The 23,078-nt window shown below is 35.2% G+C and overlaps 1 protein-coding gene across 4 annotated transcripts in view; it reads left to right on the forward strand.

The window, feature by feature from the left end:
- Positions 1 to 11,728: 11,728 nt before the first annotated feature.
- ephb2b (eph receptor B2b) overlaps positions 11,729 to 23,078 on the forward strand; it is a 169,033-nt gene continuing 157,683 nt past the window's right edge. For 3 of the 4 annotated variants that reach the window (XM_030134197.1, XM_030134199.1, XM_030134200.1), the window contains exon 1: positions 11,729 to 11,891. In XM_030134197.1, the coding sequence (XP_029990057.1) occupies positions 11,840 to 11,891 (52 nt within the window). In that variant the 5' untranslated portion in view covers positions 11,729 to 11,839. The remainder of the gene's footprint in view (positions 11,892 to 23,078) is intronic. The other variant, XM_030134198.1, reaches the window with a different exon arrangement.

A 23,078-nucleotide genomic window follows, 5' to 3' on the forward strand; every position in this document is an offset into this window, starting at 1 on the left:
ACACGGATAGTGGAGGGTTTCTGAGGGCTTAAGAAAGTTCAGAGCGGTGCCAATCGAGCTGGGTCACGATGAAAGAGTCTGTACCAATAAAAAAAAAAGAAGAAGAAGAAGAAAAAAAACAAAAGAAAGTCGAGAGTCCACAACGGCGGGCAAAGAAACAGGAATCCTCTTAGTGGTAATATCCTGTTGTGCACCTCCATCTGTTGCTCTGTGACGGTCTACAGTCGAGATGGAAACAGAAAAAAAAAAGAAAAAAGAAAAGATGAATAAGAACACCACATTCTGTATTCTGATTTTCCCTGTGTGTCTTCTGAGGGTGTAAAAGCTTTCAGATGATTTCAAGCTCGGTGTCTGGCCAACAGAAAAATCAAATTTACAGTATCTAAGATCAAATTAAAAAAAACCTCAGGAAATAACTTTTATTCAGAGCCACATTCTATGTGCATGACTGGATCTTTTACTGCATGAAATATGATTTATTTCTACAGAGGACTGACTTTTAATACGTCATCATCTCAATATTTCAAAAATGTTTGCAAAAAAAAGGCGAAAAAATGGTGAAAAAACAGCTACTCTCGAACCAAACCTGTAGATATAATGTAATGTAATGTAAACATGCTTAGAGTGTGTGTGACGAATAAGGGAATGGTTGGATGTGAATGATTTTTTTGTATAGATGGAGTTATAGACATGCATTTTTTACTACTTTTTGTATGTTTTAGTTTTATTATATTTCTGTTTTTTTAACAATAACATCAGCCTGCCCAGGGACTACAGGTGGAAATTAGCACTAGTGCTACAACCTGGCACACTTTTAAGGTTAATGTATATTGTGCATTGTCCCTGACTAAATAAATAAATTTTAAAAATAATAAAAAATTTAGAATAACGAAATAAAATCAGTGAAGTACACATTTCTCACTGATAATTACATATTTTTAAATATATGAAATTGCATACATTCATTCAAGCTTTATTAAGAACACAAAAACTAGGTTCATAGGATAAGATAAAAAACATACACGATAAAAAAGAAAAGAAATAGCATAAATTCATATGCTATTTACACATAAAGGCTCGATCGCCAGTGAGACCACATTTAAGATAAGATAATATTAGACTTTATTGATCCCACAATGCGGATATTTAACAGTATACAGCAGCAATTAGATGTAAACCTTACAGATCTAATCTTAGGACAGACCAGGGCTCATACAATTGAGTTTGATAATTTTGTAACTTTGCATATGACTGAATAAATAAAATGCAGTATCACAGTCGTATATCATCGAACACCACAATCTACAAACATCTGACCTGCACTACATATAAATACATACAAACGAACTGAACATGACATTTCTGACATTAACCTTTATTTTAAATTAAAGTTTAACTCTATAGTCCTGAGAAACAACCTAAGTTAAATTAAACTGTTTCCATTTATAAATCAACATGCCTTAAAATTAAGAAAATTGTTAAGAATGCTCAGCTTTTCTAAGAGACTCGACTCATCTGCTCCTCTTTTCTCAGTTTTTAATGTGAATGTTTGCCAAACCTGTGTCTTCATGTACAAATATGTTCACTTAACTCATGTAACTCAATTTTTTTTATGTTGTCTTCTGTTATTCACAATTATCCTACACGATACTCAAGTAAATTTTATCTTCCGTACTACCGAACTGGACCATATCTTTGGAATAATCTTCGACCTGAACTTCAATCAACATCTTCTTTATCATTATTTAAAAAGCATCTGAAAAGGACACTAATTTTTGAAAAAATGTAAGGCTTTATATCATTTGATTTGTATTTTTATTGTTTTTACTTTAGATTATTATTTCAGTTATGTTGTATATTTATTTCGTTTTTTTTCCCCACGTATTGTTTATTTCTGCAGAGGTTTTTACATAAGCCTTTTTTGGCTTCTATCCTCTCCTGCACAATAGCACTGGTCAACAACAAATTTATTGTTTAAGTTTTTTGAGCCGATTTAGGATCATTTTGGTGTGCTAAATCCAAAAATCACATTAATTTGGCTCAATCAGGTCAATTTTCGGAACTATGCTACATATTGGCTTTTTAACACTTTTGCTTACATTTATGGGCATTTTCACATCATATGATACAAAATTCTTTCATATTTCTTGCAATAAACAAGTTCTGAAGATTTTACTTTTGCCAATTTATGATTAATGTTTTTTTTAATATTACAGGTGAATGAAATGGCTTCGTCCAGAAGATCTTGCAAAAATAAGCCTAACGTATTCTGCTACATCTGCGGTGAATACACCGTTGTACCTAACAGGAATCAAGTCACAAGTTTCATAAAGTGTGCTTACCAATCTTATTTTGGTATTAATTATTATATTTTGTGAGAAGATCAAATTTTTCAAAATCAAATTAGCAAAAAACCTAACCTGATTGAGAAAAACAGATGTCATTTTTGGATTTAGTGGTGCAAAATGGTCCTAATTCAGTTGAAAAAACCTAGACAACTTGCAAAAAACATTTTTTTGTAGCCCAGTGTAGTGTTACTTGCATGATAATTGTTTTGTTTTTTTTTCTGCTGTTTGTAATGTGCAAATAAATAAGACATATTTTCACATACCATATTCTAGTCTAGTACCAAAAATCTCCTCCCACTGGAGCCATAGACCGACATGTACATGTGTAAAGCGCAGCTCAATATGAGTTATAGGAAAATATATAACTTTGGTTTTCCAAATGCAAACCACAGCGACAACAGCTCATGGCACATCAACGCTCAGTGACTGATTTATGCAAACAGTTCATATCAATTAGTAGATGATGTTAGCATCCAAAACCCAAGCTGTGATTGATGACTGCCATTTTATCAAGGCATTCATTTCGTCATGACTGTCAGCTGAAACGCATTTTACTGGGCCTATGTTTTATGGCAATGGTGCTTAGATTTATTATGATGATAAGATGCGTCGTCCGCCCTCAGACAGGCACGCTCTGTGCAAACACATTTCTTTTTAAGTATCGTGAAAGCCAGTGGCCTGCCGTAAACCAGAGAAGACACTGATTTCAGTCCTCACCTTACCTCATTTGTCAGGGGAAACCCATGTTAAGTGATTTAATTAGAGAAAGGGAGCGGTTTCAGAGCTGGGATCCCGTTTCAGGTCTCTGCAGTACACTAGTGAAAGTTCTACAGTGTCTGTAAAGTTCACTTAACAAGAAAGTAAATTAAATCCTGCCAAGGCTTTTGGTCTATTTAATTAAAGCTGTAGCAACTTAGCAGGATTGAATTAAATTTTTGGCAGGGGTAAACCAATATGCTGGGAAGGTGGTGGCTGGGTGGAGCAGACTATTCATGAAAGATAAGCACAGACAGCCATGTTTTTTTCACTTCTACTGAATAAATATTTCCTTTACGAAACAGCTAATCATGTGTTTGTTTCATCCGCTGCAGGTCCTTTTAACCCTTTCACGCAAGGATTATGAGAATCTTAGTGGATATTTTTTACCTGAGTGTTTTTATTGCTCTTTAGTCATGAAAAAAACAAAACGATTGAAATTTTTTTATAACCCTATTTTTCATGGAGTTACAAAAACGTCCACTTTGCTAGAAACTAGGGGTGTGTATTGGCAAGAATCTGGCGATACGATATAAATTGCAATACTACGATCACGGTATGATATATCACAATATATCATAATACTGTTAAAAAGGCAATTTTTTGTTTGTTTCTTCTTCTTTTTTTTTTTTTAAAAACTATTTCCTGGAAGAATTGAATTACACCAGAAATATGTACAAATACTAAACACATTTTTATTTGATCAGAACAGGATCTAATGCTATATCGCAAAATTTTTCTAATTCTCCTAGTTTCCAAAGGAACAAACATCTGCCTCTCAGATAGTAAAAAGTGCTTTTAAGATGCTTCAAATAACCATAATTTAATAAAACAGTATTAAATAATAATAAATAAGATATGAACAATAAAAAAACAAAAACAAAAATGAACCTCCGCCATATCTGCATTTGAATAAATACCTAAAAATATCAATTCAGTACTTTTTAATATAGATACAGTATTGTGAAATGAAATACTGCAGAACCAATATTTTCTAACACCCCTACTAGACACCATGCCTTTAATTTTTGAAGCAAAGAAACAATCATCAGAAAGTGACAGTGCGAAAACTATGAAATAAAAACATTTTTCATGCAACTAATCTGATGTTTTCTCACATTTTAACACACTCTAATATTATTTATTACTCACTTCATGGAGATAATATGCAAGAAAAAGCTTTTTGATTCAGAAAACCGTTAATTACAGTCTAAAACATATTACTATTCTATATTATCAAAAACTATACTATTTTATCAAGAACAGCAAAGTTACAGTAATGGTATGAATTGCAGTGTATGGGATGATGTGTTGGCTGATACGGAACTAAAACAACAAAACCCATGAATTTATAAGAGGACAGCTGGAGAATAACTGTCCACATAGTGACCAGTATGCATGAAAGGGTTAATTTAGAGTATGAGATTATACCGTGGATAACAACAAGGGTGGCTCCTTCTGCTAAAACAAATAAATAAAAACTAAAACCTTGATTAGTTTAATTGTCAGACTTCAATCCAAACAAGGCCACTGGGTCGGTCTGAGAAAACGTGCACTCATCCTGAGGTTAATCCACATGCAAAAGGTCTCTGTAGATTAGAGGAGTCGGCCGTTCTCACCCAGCACAGGGTCAGGGATCACAACTTTTACAGAGAGAAGGCCATTCCATCCAGACTGGGTGCAATACTTCACCGTAAGCCCTTTAAAGCTCAAGGTGAAATCGATTCCAGCCTGAAGTGGCCGTTTTTTTTTGGGTTTTTTTTTCTTCAAATGGTTAAGCACAAACTAAATATACCAAAGGATAAAACCGGCTTGTGAACCGCACAGGCTCATTCTCACTACTCTCACAAAGTCCATTTCATTGTCCCAGAGAAGAATGAAGATAATTACGATGAGCGAGTTCAGGGACGGACAGGCCGAGTCTTTTAATTCAACCTTTAAATGCATTTAGGTGAATGAATGTGAGTAGATCTGCATGTCAGAAGTTATATCAAGTTCTTAAAAGCCATTAAATCTAACCATCTCCCCTGAATAACAACCTTTTTTCTTTTATTTCCCAAATTGCATGAATACAATTGCAAATATTCTCAGTTTCAATAAGCACAATAAACTGTGTCCTTGCTGTAGGAAAATTCATTTATTTTAATTATTATGTAAATTTAATTTGCAGGAAAATATCACTTCTCATCTGTCAAAATACCAAAACTAATTTAAAGCATATACTGGTTTGCAAATGAGCTTTAATAAAATCAGCAGACCTTGACACAAGCTCGGGCAAAGTGTTGCTGTAAACAATCAAAGCTTTGTGGTAATTTTTCAGTTTTTCCAACAGTCATTCTGATGATTGGAGTTCAGCTTTTCAACTCTGGGTGGCACTGTTGATGAAATGACATATCACACAGCTCTGCACAAGGAAAATACTAAAGATACCGTAGAGTTTATATAATGTTATAAAAGCAAACATGTTAAAACCCTGTTGCACATGTAGGTCTGTGCAGAATACATTTAAATATTTATCTCTGTCTTTATTTTCCTCTGAATTCACATTTTTTTAAAATTAATTTAGAATAAACAAATGCTAAAAAATATAAAATTTACAAAATACAATTAATTTCCAAGAGTTATTCAAATGTGATTATGAGATTTTAAATTATCAAAATTGTTCTTTACCCGCATGTGTAAATTATTTGGATTTAAACAAATAAAATCAAAGCAACTGCATCAATTGAATATTCAGAGCTAAAAACAACACCCACATTTAAAATGAAGACAGCAAAGAATACCTATATGTAGTGAATTTGTTTTTGACGATTGTACTTTTTTTTTTTTTTTTGTCAAAATTAATATTAGTGACAAGCTTTGTCATTATTGTAAATATCTTAAAGAGAAAATTAAAATAAACTAAATATATTATTCTCAAAAATCTGTTTGTATGTTAACAGTGACAAAACAACACGTGCCTATTTTGTGAAATATCCTGTGAATTAATAAATCAGAACTAATTCATTCATTCGTGGGGAAAATGATTACAGTGAAATTAATGCTGTAAATTACACACATTTGCTGAACAATTAATCTTTTTCGTCTTTAACACCAACTCATTACATTCGATAATTTATTATATAATTATTATTTTATATTTGTTGAAAACAGAAGCACCCAAAAATTAAAAGAATGTAAGACAAGAACAAAAAGGAGAAAAGAAATTAAATAAAACAGTAAAAAGACAGCTAAATAACTAATGGCTCTGACGCTGCTGAGCAGTATCTTTATATCACAGCATGCAGCTGGTCAAAATAACCCCCACACTGAGCTGCTGGAAGACATTTTTCAAGCACGTCTAAGCTAAAATCAGTTTCCCCACTGTGCACGTTGTATGGAGCATTATAGGAGCTAATGTGTTGCATTTATTATGAGGATTTTCACATGGGCTAACAACGCATATATCGTACGACTGTTACCGTATAGTATAAGTGCAGGACGCTGGAGGCTCTGCTTTAGTTGGAGGAACATGAGAGGATTTATGCCACATTCAGACCTCTCTGCTTTGCATTACATATATTTTATTACTATGCATGCAGCCAGTATGGCTGAAATATCTCTGTGGGCAATATTAGAGGAGTATTAATATCATTTCTTCAACATCTCTCAGGTCTCTTCTGGCTCAACTCAATACTAGGCTTGTATGGAACTCATTAGAGTCAGGGAAAGCTGCTGCCGTCTCACTGCTTGCCATTTTGTTCCATCTGTGTTGTAGTAGTCACCTGAACACGATCTGATGTCAGCCAGTCAAGTGACCTGGAATCAATACAGTCAAACTCAGTGGAGGCAAATAAATCAGCTCGGCTCATTTAACCCATGAGAGTCCCGCTGCATAGCTGCATCGGTGCGCCACATAATAAGCAAAGAATGTTTGATGACAAATAATTTATTGGAAATTCTTGTATCTTAGCCAGATCTCGTGACGCAGTTTACCCAGAGGGCATCTCTCCCGTGTGTTTTTACCTGTTTCTTGTGTACTATAAATCTTGAGGAGCACAGCTGTATGTCTGCCTCTAAGTCTAGCCCTCAGTGTTAAAGAATTTCACATTTTACTGAGTATTCTTATTACTGTGCTCTGTATCATCTGTAATATTTTGGGCATAGCTGTAATTTTTGCAGCTGCTTCATTGTGTTCCTACGGCATTTTTCTGCTTGTCATCACATCATATTAAAACCAATCTGTATTTTTATCGTCACTTTTCACTCACCATGTTATGCTCCTATTTTACTAGAACTTTCAGGAGCAGGAAATCGTTATTTATTATACTAATATTTTATTTTAAAAAAAAGCTCCTTGCAATAGGCAGAATAAAATCAGATGCCGTTTTATGCCAACCACTGCTGACAACTTGGACCTGCTTGGAAAAAAGTAATCCTATTACGAAAACAAAATAAAAACAAAAGTGAAATATGTATGAATATTAATATACATATTTATTTCACATAGAGCATTTTAATTGATTGATGGTAATTGATTGCAAGTAGTGCTACTGAGTCCATTGTGCCAACTTAAATCAACTTAGTGCAAACACAGCTCTATGGGACTAATTTCTGAAGATTAATTGCGACATATTTGGATGTACATTGAGCCAGCATTACATCAACTGATTATATTTTTATGATGATTCATGTGCACAGGAAGGAAAGTTTTGAATCTGGAGGAAGTTCCATTTTACTTTGGCTTTGGTTCTCTGGCTGTGTTATTGGAAAATAACTGCTGTTCAGATCTACTTAATTGACAAGTGGGCCTGTGAAATCACATGATGCCTTTCATGTGATGCAAGACTCACTGTAAGCTAGTCAGACTCCAGTTAGTAGAAGATGTTAAATTAATTCAAGATTTAACTGCATTTCCCATGAAACCACAGCTTGACTAATCAAATTAATATGAGATTCAGCATGTTGCAGTCTTGCAAATCCAAATATCTGAACCGTTCACCGCAGAAGAATGAATCAATATGGCTGATACTTATCGACTACACTGTGCATTTATATCCAGGATGACAATCCCCCCTGATATAAAACCTTTAGTGCTTACCTTTGCTGCAGTCTTTTTTATTTTTCAGACTCTACTTTAGTGAGCACTATAATCTCGGCCAGTTCCCCTGTGTTTGCCTTAATGGCCTGCAGTCTAGCCAAAGTTAAGAGAAAACAGAAACTTCTGAATCTCATGTAAAACTACAATTCTTCTTGTGGAAAACCAAGGAATAAACAATTTATGCAGGTCTCATCAAATATTTATCAGATAAATATACAAGCTACTTTTTAATTCATAATTTTACTAACAAATGAGACCATTATGGTATAATTAAAAACAACCAAATAATACAAATATACTGTAAAACAAGGCAAAATGGTTGTTCTAATTTATCACGTTATATACAGTTTTTGTACAGTACAGTTTTTGTAAAAACAAAAAAAAGGAAAAAATAAATAAATAAATAAATAAATATAAATAAATAAATAAATATATATATATTTTTTTTAACTTTATTTATTGTAACCTGTCCCATCCCTTTATATATGTTTCCTCTGATATTTTATCTCCATCTGGTTAGTTGCTGTCTAGTGAGAATGAAAAATGGACTGTGAAAATACAAATAAATTGCCCATGGGGGGGATAAATGAAGTTGTCTGAACTGAACTAAAGTGAACATATGTGTTTTAGTGAAATCCATAACAAGATTGGTGGTTGAGTATTCTAAATAATTAAATTAATTAATTATAAGTAGGTTGTATAGGCTTAACCATAGTTCATATATCCTACACTGTTGCTCATAAAGTTGGAAGAATTTGTTTTCAGACTCATTCCTCTTTTTGTTCCTATTTATACACATCAGTAATCACCTTTGAGCAGCTGCAATGGTTAAATACTGAGTCCCAGTTACACTTTATCTATCAAGAATAAATTACATTGTCACAATCATTTCATGAGAAGAGGTAAAAATATTTTATTCCAACTTTATGGACAACATTGTACATCTGGTTGAGTGTTTTGTCTAGTGAGATTAAATAATGAACTGTGAAGCAACAAATGGTTTGTCCATGAAGTATAAATAAAATTCTGTCTGAAGTCTGAACTGATCTTAAGCGAAGATAAGCGTTTTACTTGCATCCCTGACAATATTATTGTTTAAGTACTCCAAATAATTTAATTCAAATAAGTGCATTAAGTCTTAATTGATTAGAAGTAAGTTATACGGGCTTAACTATAGTTCTTACAGACTATATATATATATCCCTTTCATACACAGCAGTCACTCCAGTGGACAGTTATTCTACAGCTGTTCTCTTATATATTCATGGGTTTTGTTGTTTTAGTTTCATACCAGCCGACACAGTGGACACTTATGCACTATCCCATACACTGACATTCAAACCATTACTGTGACTTTGCTGTTCTTGATAAACCTGATCTGCAGTAACATGTTTGAGTGTAGTTCTACTTTCCATTTTACATCTTCATTTCTATATATAATAACTATTCTTTTATCAGTTCATTTCTTTGTATTTTATGGATTATCTGTTTTACCTTGTTGTACAGTGTCCTTGGGTGTCTTGAAAGGTGTTTATAAATAAAATGTATTATTATTATTATTATTATTATTATTATTATTAAATCAATTGCTATTGTTATTAGACTGTAATTAAGAGTTTTCTTAAACAATTTTTATTTTTTTTTGCATACTATCTCCATGAAGTGATTAATAACTAGCAATAGAGTATGTTAAAATGGGAGAAAACATCAGATTAGCTGCATGAAAAATGTTTTTATTTCATAGTTTTCGCATATATATCACTTTCAGATGCTGGGTTTTAAATACATGTTTCTTTGCTTCAAAAATTAAACACATGGTCTCCAGGTGGGTGGACATTTTTGTAACTCCATGAAAAATAGGTTCATAAATGCCTTAAGAGGAATAAAAACACTCAGGAAAAAAATCTTGACTAAGGTTCTCATAATTCATGCATGAAAGGGATATATTAGGCATATACTGATACTGATACATGATAGTCCAAAAACTAATAATGACTTTCCATCATCATAACCGAATATGATAAACATTCAGAAAAATACGATCGTTTGCTGAGTATATCCCTTTCATGCATAGTGGTCACTACAGTGGACAGTTATTCTACAGCTGGTCTCTTGTATATTCATGGATTTTGTTGTTTTAATTCCATATCAGCCAACACAGTGGACACTTATGCATCATCCCATACACTGACATTCATACCATTACTGTAACTTTGTTGTTCTAGATAAACCTGGTCTGCAGTAACATATTTAAGAGTAAATCAATTGCTAATTGTTATTAGACTGTAATCAACAGGGTTTTTTTGAACAAAAAGTTGTTGTTTTTTTGTTGCATATTATCTGAGTGAGTAATAACTAGTATTATAGAATGTTAAAAATGTGAGAAAACATCAGATTAGCAGCATTAAAAAAAAAAAAAAAAAAAAAAAAATCATAGTTTTTACGAAGTATGTGCGTAAATGCATGTTTCTTTGCTGAAAAAAATCCAGCTGAGTGGACATTTTTGTAATTCCATGAAAAATAGGTTCATAAAAAATTTAAATCACATTGTTTTTTTCATGCCTAAAAGAAATAAAAAACACTCAGGAAAAAAAAAAAAAAAATCTCGATTAAGGTTCTCATAATTCATGCATGAAAGGGTTAATTCAAATAAGTACATTAAGTCTTAATTGATTAGAAGTAAGTTATACGGGCTTAACTATAGTCCTTATACGCTATATATTAGGAATTTACTAATACTGATACGTTATAGTCCAAAAACTAATAATGACTTTCCCTCCTCATAACCGATTAGAATAAACATTCAGAAAAATACGATCGTTTGCTGAGTATATAATACTGATAAAAAAAAGTAAAATATTATAGAGTCATAGCCTATATAATATTTCCGCATCACATCATATGATCTGGTGGAAAGTTAAAGAAAAAAAAAACCAAACAAACAAACAAACAAATAGAAAAAAAAACCTCATGGCTTTTTACAATGACTGTTGCGTTCAAAGACCGAACAGAAAACAGAAAACGCTGAACTTACTTTAATAGCTCTGCCGTCCTCCTTCTACCTGTTAACAGCGCCACAAGTCCTGAATAACTGAGAGGAGCCTAACGGACACGCCGAAGCTTTGTCTGATCAAACAATAAGCGGGTATTAGTATTTCTGGTGGTGTGGTGTGGAAAATCGGTTGCTCCATCTTTGATAAATGCCCCTCAGGCTCCCAAAACATTTAATTATCGCTAGGTAAGGCAGAGCGGAGGGTCCTCCTGCGGATGATTGACAGCGGGGCAAATTGAAGTTGCTTTAAAGGGGATGAGTGATTCTCCCGACGAATGGCCTGCATCGATAATTCACATACTTTAAACTTTCAGTGGCTTTTTTCCACACGTAACCTGACCTTTTTTACACTGTCAGTGATTATCTGGGTTATCCTAGCCCCTACAATTCACAACTGTGTTTGCGTGTTGCGCGGAGCTCCCCTCTGTCTGTGTTTTTTTTGGTTTCGCCCAAACTTGGTACAGATTTGAGTTGGTTTTTCTGCGCTATCTGGGATCGCTCTATAGGAGGTGGAGGACCGCCTGTCCCTTCTCTGCCCGTTACTGTCAATGGCTTTCAGGACGTAATTTTCTTTGAATGTCTGGGCCCTTTAAGTGACCAATAATGGATATTCTATGGATATTATGGACCATACCGGCCGTAATAGCTGTTGAAGGTAAGCTAATGTTTTCATCCGCATCCTTCCTGCCGGCGTTGAGTTTCAAACAAAGCGCGTGAATGGACGTTTTGCTACACGTATTTCGGAAGCTAACACCAAAATAAAGCACTTTACTTATTTCATACACCTTACTGTCAAATACCAGAATGTGTACGGTGCTGTAAAATAGCTTGAAATCATCCTAAAAATTGCATTCGGTGATGATGGTGAGACATAAAAACACGCTCGCGCATCTCTGCAGGTACCTTACCTTTGCTGTTAGCCGTTAATTACAGGCTAAATTACGTATTTTACGTTAAGCTAGTTAAGCTAGGTTAGAGAAACGGTACATTTCAGTTCACATTTCGCAGTACCGTCCGTGGAGGTGTGTCACCGGGTCCTTGTTTTTAGTTGTCAAACAGCCGGTGATGAATTACAGACGCCGATATGCAAACGACACCGGTTTAATACAAATATTTCTTCTCGTTCGTAACTTAACACGTGATTATGGTGATGCTCTAATTAATCCCAGTGATCTGTCTGGTCGGTTCATTGATAATAATAATGATAATAATTAAAAAAAAAAAAAAAAAAAAAAAAAAAAAAAGGATCCAGAGCTGTAATGGGCATCAGACAGCGTGGCTCAGCGCACAAAGAAACAGGTTGAATGGGGAAATAATATGAAATAGGTGTTTACTGTAGAAGCTGTAGGTAGACTTGTGTACTTTTCATGCCTGAGCCCTCTAGGATGGATAATAATAATAATAATAATAATAATAATAATAATAATAATAATAATAATAACATACCTGGCAATGACACAGGCTGACTGACCTGTGCTCTTTTTGAATTATTATAAAACCTCTTTGCGTTTTTCCCCTCTAAACTAGCAGGTTGATTCACACCAGGAAATATATGTACTGTACACATCTTATTTATACTGGCCTTTGCTTTGTGATGTGATAGGAGCCAAGTGTCAGTCTGTTCATTCATTGAATCTATTTTGAGTATGCTGTCACAAAACAAACGTGGCTTCTTCCTGTGGTCACTTTAACTAAACCTCATAATTACAAGTGGAGCTAGGAAACTATGTACAAACTCAACCACACAGGATAAAACAACAACAATAAAGAAAACAAGAAAAAAAGAAAAAAAAAAAAAATCAAGCGCTTTAAAGTAAAATCATTTGTTTAAAGTGTAAGTTTTTATGTGTTATTATGCCAGACGTGACAGTAACGGGTGATCTAACACATCCCATAAAAAGTGATGAAGTGTATATATAAGGAGATAACTGCTATTTGAGTTTTGTTTTTTGTTTTTTTTTAATTAACAATAAATACAGTCATACAATATTTGTGAATTTTAATCTGATTAATGTGCTAGTAATAAATTTAATTATTATTTGGATAAATTATACATTAAATCCAGGCTTAGTGCCAACACCAAGAATGCACTAATTATATTTCCTTGAATTAGTACATGTTTTTTTTTTTTTATTAGAAAATATTGTCTGACTTTTTTCTCTTGTAGTGTTCTTTAATACGTTTCAGTTACATTGATTATAAATATACAGGATTTACGGTAGATATTTTAAACAAAAGAAAAAGAAAATTACATTAAAATAATTTTATACATATTTATTAAAAAAATCTGTGAATGATACCGTAATGAATTTCAGATTTTATTGTGGCTGTTCTGTGTAAGAGCACATGTCAAACAGAAATCACAGTACGTGAACAGTTCCACAGTGTGCAGTGTCCAGATTCCCTTTGTTTGCTGTAACTCCTAACAGGGTAAACATGCTGGCTTTAGTTACTGTGTGTTTTTACATTTGTACTCTCATGTGAAGCACACTTCGTAACACAAGCGCATTTAAAACAGTTGGCATTATTTTGAAACACTTACTTCAGTGTACTGATTTACTTGTTTTTCTTGATTAAGGAAGTTGCTGCTGATTTTGGATGATACAATAAAAATATGTGGCGCACCTTTCTGTAGATTTGCTTGAATATATTGAAGATTTTTGATTCGTAAAACAGCTTGTATATTCGCCAATCACATAGAGCCCCCCTCCATTTTACTCTGTGAATCATCCTAGCCGGTTGTCCAATGAAATGGCGAGGTTGGTTTTACGTATGAGAAATAAAGGGTTGAAAAAGAGGTCACTGAGTCTCTAATCCGAAAAAAAAAGAAAAACACCCAGCATGCATCAGAAAAGAATCCTTCGGTTGATCGTTTTGACACATTTAGTGCTAGGCGTCTACATTTTCTCATTGTCATTTTTGTTTAATTGACATCGTCTCATACCGTCATGACAGCGGACATATTGATCTGACATTCTTGATTTTGTTTGATTAGTGCAGCACAGTTCATGGACTGAGTTCACCTCAGGGTTTATACTTAATACAATCTTAGTGACAGTACTATATTGTATGGTTGAATAACTGTTACAGCAATTTATAGTGTATTTTGTTGAATCAAATTGTAATGCTACTGTCAAGTTTAGAATTAAAGCATCATGACTCCCATACTGATTAAGTCTGTCAGATATCTTGAAGGCAAACACATAAACAGCTTATTTGTTAAGATTAGCTAGATGATTAGAAATAATCAGTTAAAGTGTAAATTAATCAACCGACGGAGACTGTACTTGAGAGGAATAGAGGTTTAAAACTGGGCCTAAACTTTAAGAAACTCCTATTTACACATATCATTAATGCTGCAAAGTATGAAAAGTCTAATACTGTAAAGCACTAATGTTTGTGGCTTATGACTCTTCTACTTATCGTATTAGGCTACTGATCTCTATTCACACTACGGTGTCCCAAGCTGGTGACCATGTTAGACAACTGCACTATAAATGGCCTATATTACTCAGTGTCAATGAAACATTTTTCCCCAATACTTTTAATTTACCCTGTGAATGTGAAACAACTCTAAATTGTTGATTAGTGTTAATGTAAGCTGCCACTGGTGCCATGTCTTATTGGTTTAGTTAACAGGAACAGACAGGCTCTTTTCGAAAATTAATGGAGGTGGAACTGCCAAGGAAATTAGCATAGCTATGTCAAACATGTCTATGAAAACACACTGTGGATTTATCCCTTCATTGGTTTGCCCATTTATTGTCATCTGCACTCAGTTGACAAGCAGCCTAACAACAACACTCATCTCATGTTGTAGCACTCATCTCATTTTGTTGAGTGGAAATACTCAGATTCATCTTTGGCTATTAAATTGTAGTAGCCTGTATTGTTGGAGGGGGATGAAGTTTACAAGACATGTCGACTGGCTTTTCCGATTTGTCTCTACCCTCTGTTGTGGTAATACAGTTTACTGTGCAAACACAGCAAACATTTTGTTTGGGAGGGTTGCTGTTGCTATGATGCAATAACTCCTCCAGCCTTGTATGGACGTTGTTGTTTGGGTCAGCAGGATGGTAGATCTCTTTGATACATTTTCTTTCCTCTTTTTCTTTGAAAGGAACACAATGGGACACAAACCACAGTAGAGGATGGTGAAGTGGGTTAGAATGAGATCACAGCATGGAGTCTTTAAAAAATGTCTTGCAGATTTGATTGCATTTCAGTGTGTGCTGCATTCCTTAAGCACTGTACTGGAGCCCACTCAGAAAATCAAGTTGCCAGGAGCCAAGTTGATGTTGTTGATTTTTTTTTTTTTTTTTCATCTGATTGAATTTACTGAGTTACATATTTTTGCATAACTATTTCACTTCCAGCTTCTCAAACAGTGTGAAGTTCATTTTAAGGACAGGGGATTCTTAATGTCTTGGAAATCCTGCCAAGTTTGTTAAAGATGCTTTCATATGTTAATTTAGTAGCTGTTTTTGACCGGAATTGTTTTGTAAGGTATGGATGTGTGAGTGTAACATGGAAGCTCTATGTTTTGTTGAAGAGTAACAAAAGACAGACGGAGGCGGGCTCTGAAATGGGATTAGATAAAGGTAAAATGAGTGACCGTATACAATTCAGTGTTTTCTCAGTCCACCCAATGAGCAGATGCAGGGAGCTGGCCTGCACGCCAACCGCCACAGTAGGCTTTCACAAAGAATCTGTCTCTATTCAAGCCCTAATCCATGCTGCCGAGGGCCGAGGCATTGTCACTTTGCATGCAAAATTTCAATTAGTGCTGGTACCAGTTGTTTCACTTGAAGGGGGGTGTCACATTTCAGGGACATCTATGGCTACCTTTAGGGTGAGATTAAGGCAAAGTATCACCCCTGCTCCAAGATGCTGTTAAAGCAAGGAATATGCTTGTCTAAGAAAATGCTGCTTCCTTGTAATGTGACTGAAATTGACACTGGGGTCTAGCTGTTATGCTTGATCAATGTATGTTAGATGTTTAGGCCTCGGTAAAAACAAACAAACAAACAAGCAAACAAAAAACACAAGCATTTTGCTATAATACATCTACAGGAAAATGCTTTTTTCTTGTGACAGCCTCGACAAAAACTCTACACATGGATTTTAGTGTTGTTTTCTCCCAGCTGGCCGTGCAAGAAAAAATGTTGTGATGTTGAAATGTATTTTGCTTCTGGCTCCAGCTTGTTTATAGTGTTTAACTGAGACCAGGACCAGGGATGGAGGATATGTTCAAAATTTTCAGCTGTGGTTTATGTTGAAGGTACATACCACAGACTAGTACAGTTATTGTTCTGTAAATTCGTTTAGAAATAGGTTAACATGTCAATTCCTTACTGTATCAAATTTGATTGTTTTATCTCTTATTTGGAACTTCCATACAAACTGAACACTAAACAAAACTGAACAGGTTTCAGGTTTTAGTAACAGTAAATAAAGAGTACGTAAATAAAAAAATAAATACCAGCCTGACTTCAGTAGGTTTATGCGATGTAAAAATGACGTATTTTAGGGGACTTGTTCATCTTTCATTTCAAAAAGCTGATGTAACACTGTAAAAGTATACTGTATATATTGACAATTCCACCTGCTCCCTCCATGTTTTCTTTTCTCTCTTTTCTTGTGTGACTTAGAGGTGCATAAAGTGTCTCTCTCATGTCACCCCACCCTGTCCTGCTGCCCAAATTATGTTACCCCACGAGGAGGCTGAAAGAATCACAAAACGACATGACAATCCAACTCTGAATATGTAGCACAGAAGCTAAGGGAAACAGCACTGCCAAATGTGCTCCTGAACGTATATCCAGTATTGTACAGTAAATGCCATCATATTGTCATCCCTAACACAGACTTATTTCAGGATTGTTTGCTGCTGCTTCGCTGCTTTCAGACTCCCATATCTGATTGCTGTGATCTAGTATCAAAAGCCAGGTCCTCAAACTTTCCTGCCACTTACTGTTTGATGTGACACATATCTTAAATCCTTGATGGGAAAATGCCAGTTATGCTTTTGGAACACATTTTTGAAAACAACATGAAGAAACCCAATGCAGGATTAAAGAAAATGCAAAGAAAATATAGCCTAGCTGATATGTATATGGGTTATAGGTGTGTGATTTATAACCATGATATTTTTACGTGGGCTGCTTGTTATTCTTGAGGGAAATAAAGTGGGGAGGTGAGGGTGAGCATATCAAACATGAAGTGAATTTAGCTTTGGCACAAGGCTGTGTAACATACATAAAAAACACAATACTACCGCTGACACTTTTAGATGCTAAAATACTCAGGCCATCTGTTTAGATTTGCTTTCAAAAAATACTAACAGACTCAACAGGTGTGTCAAAACACATCACTGATCATCATCCTCATTGATGCCCTTAAACTGCTTGAGTCTTTTTTAGGGAGTGGTGATCTGAAATAAAAATAACACATTATTTGTACAAATACAACTTTTTTTTTTTTATTATTTGGTACACCAGTGTATTACAATATTACATTTTTATTTTTTGTGACACCAAATGTAGTTTAGATTACCAAATATTTTAATGTTTGCAGAATCAGTAATATATACATAGTGTATCCACATCATTAAAGAGAATAAAGTACACAAAGATCTATTAGGTGCAACCTGTCTATCAAAATAGCAGATACATTTCTGAAACAGGTATGCATTTTATGGAAATGTTATATTTAGTGAGGTTCAAGTTAATTAGGCATGGGTTTATGTTTTTTTTTTTTTTCTGTCACTTCTTTAAAGATAGGTGTACTCTTGAATTGGAGGGCTATAATTGTTTCAGTATGTAGTTGGGAAAACAGTGTGGTCAAGAAAGAGAAGAGTATGACTAACACTATTATAACGGTGTCACAGAGCATTACAGAGTGCTTTTAATCTTCAAAATGTAGGCTTGGACAAAGATAAGGGAGAATCCAACTGAAGAGAAGATGACAGAAACCATCTGTTTTATATATTACTCAGTCGAGTCTGAAGACAGTTGCTATAAATTAATTAATTCCACCTTGGAATAAATTTTGCGTATATAAATTTATGATGTTCTTTTGTTACCGGGTAGAAACTATGCTAAAAATACTGCACATTACAGAGGAAACTTACTTTACCTCGGTGTAACCTCTCTGATATTTCACACAGGAATCTAGATCAAGGGTGTTCTTATATCCTGCTATCTTAATTAGCACATGTTAATTGGCAAATGTGCAGTCTCTTGGTAAGTCATATTTATTAGGAGGAGCCTGATTCAACCCAAACCGTTGGGAATAGAAATCATTGGGGGACAGCAAAATATATTTTCAGACATTATTCATAACAGGAAACGTGTAAGCATTCACAGTGTAAATGGCCCTGCAACGTCTAGCTCTACATTTCACTGTGAATTCGTTAGCGGTCGCCTTCACTCACATATGTTGGCCTCGACCATTATGTTGAATCACGTCTTTGTCACTGTTGATGTCCCGTTTGTCTTTGCAGCGACTGAGTTAACTCTCACAGCAGCGATGACTGGAACATTGACCCACCCTCTGCCTGTCACATCAATATTCAGATGTCATATGGCACGTATAATAGTTAGCCAAGCAAACCTAGCTACTAAGCTACACGAGATAGAACAAGAGGGAGGAGGGAGACTGTACCCTGAGAGAGGTCAGACCCTGTTTCAGAGACCCTCATCCACACACACCCCAGGTACTGTGACACTGCCTTTATGAGCGTGCCCGGAGAACACAAACCCGCCGGATTAGTGTCTGGCTTTCAATGTCCCTGGGAGCAGAGCCCATCGGCCGAGACAAAGCGAGGCTGATTGCGTTGTCATCTACATTACAAAAGGAAGCCTTTTCTACCTGAACCACGGCCTGTGCATCGCGCTGCACATCACATCTATCAGCGACTCTGGACCCACGTGACATCTGCCTTTTGTTTTTTTGCTCATCTCCGTCTCCCCCCACTCCTGTTATTTCTTTCTGGCCCACACCGTCTGTCCACCACGGGCCATATCAACAGCAGGACCCCCTCCCCCCACTGTTCTCATCGGAAACTAGCTTCTTAGTCTGCACGACATTACTGACAGTTTTTGTCGATAGTAACTCGTTCAACTTCTCTTACTGTGAGTCGTATAGCATAGTTGTTGCCTCTGCTTTATTTCCCCCCAGCTATGGTTGGTTCAGTGTGTCTCAGCTCAGCGGCAAAAGCAGCCACATCAGACAAAAAGAGCAGACTCCCTCTGTCAGGCCCTAACAGGTCTATCGGTCTCATACGGACAGAGAGAACAGTGAGGTGCTGCCAGTAAGCCGACATGTTTTATCTGATTAGTGTTCTGAGCAGACAGGCTCTGCTGTACCATAACTGATGAGGGTTGTTGTGTTGGTGACCCAGCATGGTTTAGCAGCCATAACAGATAGATCAAGCTCCCTGTTCGGATTATCTTCTTATGCTTATGTACACACAAGTCATACTATAAGCCTTACGTTGGCTTTTCATGATTTGCAGTATGTCATCATCATCATCATCATCATCATCATTATCATCATCATCAAAGAAATTACTTTCTAAAGTTGCTACCTATGTTTCATATTTGATGACTTGAACTTGCACTTCTCTGTATTCTGTAAAATAAAAATGAGATTTTTTGGGAAATAGATGTTTACACCATTACAGGCATGATAACTGAAACAGAAAGGTGGACTTTTTTTGTCTCTCCTGTAAGGCATTTTATGAATAAATTCAATAGATTAAACAGGGTATGACATTTAAAAAGCAGAGGGAGGGAAGGAGGGGGAGAGAATGACTTTTAGTGTCCAAAAGTGTGATAGTTGGTTTCACAAGTAATTGCATTAGCTTAGAGAATAGGGAATTAACACAAGGCAATTAACTGATTTGGCCTTTGGCTGTGACTTGTCTGGTTTTAAAATGCTGAAGCTCATCCTGTGTTTTCATAGATTAATTTGGAAATCACTTTTAATCTGTAGCAGAACCTTATAAACCCTAAAACAGACATCTTACAATTTAATAGATTTGAGTAAATTATAGAAGTTAATTCAACAAGGAAAAGTGCATTTAATAAAAGCAGTGTATGAGGTAAAATCTTCATAGTTTAGCTCAGTAAATTGTAGGAGTGAGAGTAAGAAAGAAGAGTGTAAAAGCAGAAATGACACATAGAGTTAAAACACAGAAAACTGCAAGAACTGAAGGTTAAGAGGTGAGGAATATCAAAGACAAGGGTCAACGCAACCTAAGGGTAAACACGCTTCTTAGTGCTTAATCGGCTCTAGTCCAATTACCAAGGGCTACGAGGCCATGTTGACTAATTTGCAACAGCAACGTGTAGTTTTCTTTTCAGTGAGACAGGAACCTACAGGGAGATGTCGAAAACACAATTATTTACTCTACTAAAGACAGCAATGTTTTTAAAATGACTTAAAGAGTGTATTCGGGGATGGTAGCTGTAATACAGATTTATATCTTAAAGGTGGCTGGAGGTACAAACGGCAATATTTTTTAAGGCTGTATTAAACATAAAAAGGTTTCAGATGGATGGCCACTTTTGGCTTTATTTGGCTATGCTGTGAGGCTTTATATAATTTCAATTTGATTAATGTATGTTAGTGAAGCAGGACTGAACGCTTTTATTTTGCTTTCTCATATACTCCACTTTAGCTCACAGTAGCAAAATCAATAAGGTAGGCTCAGCAAATATTATATTGTGTTCATCAATTGATTTTTAATGTGCCGTTTGAGCAGAAAAGCATACCTGAATTTATACAGTCACTCGTCTGAAAGTTAATCTTGTGTTGGGAGTAATCAGTAGCATCTGCCACGCCTGTAACAGCTCCTGTTAATGTCATACAATCTTGTCTTCCTCTTGTTCCAACAATCCATTGTCATCTTATTCTAATTTCAACCTAGTAAAGGTTTCCAACAGGAAACAGGCTACTATCTCTGAAACACATACCCATGATTCTAGAGCTGCCAAAGAAAGACCAATACACGTCCTGTGGGATCAATAAAACAATGTCTGGAATCACAAACAGTCGTGAGGTAATGCAGCTTACAAAACAGGAGGCAGGTATATCGGAAGATGGTGAAATGATGACTGTTTTCCATACCTTCCCTTGGCAGGACCTCTTGAGGAGAAATTACAATGGATCATTTGGGAGGGCAGCTGGAAAATCCATAGAGAATCCCAAGAGACCTGCTGGGTCTGTGAAATCAATCCAGAGATCCAGCTGAGACCATTAAATGAAATGAATGTCATCTGATAGGGTTAAATATGTAGAATATTATTATTCATGCAGTCCAAATAGGTTTTTCATCTGCAAGTAGGCATGTATGTCAATAAAGAATGACAGATTGTGTATTGTGTATTATATATGTACAAGCAATTCATCACTTTTCTGCCCCATTGTTAGCCTTAAGAGAAGAAAAGTAGAGTTGCAAACTGAGGAAGTTAAATATGAATGTATAAACTTAACATTATTTAGTAACTTCATCCATTAGGCTACTTTGTTATTGTTTTTTAAACACAGATGAGCAGAATATAAAACCTAACACCATTACTGGGACTGCTTTGTAACAACCAGGCTATTTGCTCTGTGTTTGGCATTAATAAGTCTTATCTTTTTAACACATTTGTAGACACTATCACTAAGTGGGAGAAAAAGCTTGTTAAAAGGTTTTTGAGAGGAAATTAGTGGCAACTTATTTACACATTCATACGATTATATGTGTTTATCCCTTTAATTTATGCCAGTACTGTATAATAATGTACATAAGCCTTATGAAGACAATGAATGATATTGGTATTGAACATGATATGGTGCACTGCTGTGGCTGTGTAACTAAATCTGTGATGATAGTGAGAATATTAATGCTCATTGAGATGTGGTTGGTTTAATGTTAGAAGTAATTTGAGATAAATAGTTGTTGATACTAATTGTCCACTTAGGTGTCATTAAAGCCGGGGGTGGGGGGGTTTGGGCACCGAGATGCTGTAGTAATGTTTGAAATGCCCTTGAGGCACTCAGTGAGAAACAGCATGGAAACAGAGAGGCTAATATATCATTTCTCTCAGTTTAAGCTAGCTTTATACAAGTAAGTAGAAGGTAGTCTGAGAATTATGCAAAATGATTTCAGCCAGCTCAAGTAATCAAATCACAAATACAGGGTTTCTGCAGGTCATTAAACATCATTAAAAGTCATTAAATAGATCTTGTGAAAATTAAGGCCTTAAATAGCATTAGAAAGCGTTAAATTTGATGTCCAGAGGCCATAAAAAATTAAATACATTTGATGAAAAAAAGCTTTGTTATTCACGATTTATTCTTATTATATAAATTTTAACATTTAATAATTTTGATCTGAAGTATAGTGCAATGATTGACAGGCGGAACCCTTTAATTGGCTGTTGCTTATGGTCGATACATGAAGTCACAACACCGGATGCTTGGAATGCAAAGTGCTGTGTGCATGCTCATGCTGTGGCGAAAGAGCAGAGGGAATATTAGCAAATGTCGGAAAAATGGGAAAATAGAAGTTTCAGCCGAAGTGATTGGAGAAGGAGCTATTCAGAACCTGGCTAAAGCCTGTCAACAGTAAATCGTCATAAAACTATATATAAAACTGTATCTGCAGTTGGACATGGGCATTAAATTTGTTTAAAGTGGCATTAAAAAGGGCATTAAAAAGCATTAGATAAGATTTGCTGATACCGGCAGAAATGCTGAAACAGGCAGTTATATATTAATTGTGATCTGTGTAGTTATTATGGATTATCATGTTCAAAATATTGTTAAATTAATGTACAAGGCAACAAAT

Source organism: Sphaeramia orbicularis, chromosome 5 (genome assembly GCF_902148855.1).
Source record: "Sphaeramia orbicularis chromosome 5, fSphaOr1.1, whole genome shotgun sequence".
NCBI classification, from domain to species: Eukaryota; Metazoa; Chordata; class Actinopteri; order Kurtiformes; family Apogonidae; genus Sphaeramia; species Sphaeramia orbicularis.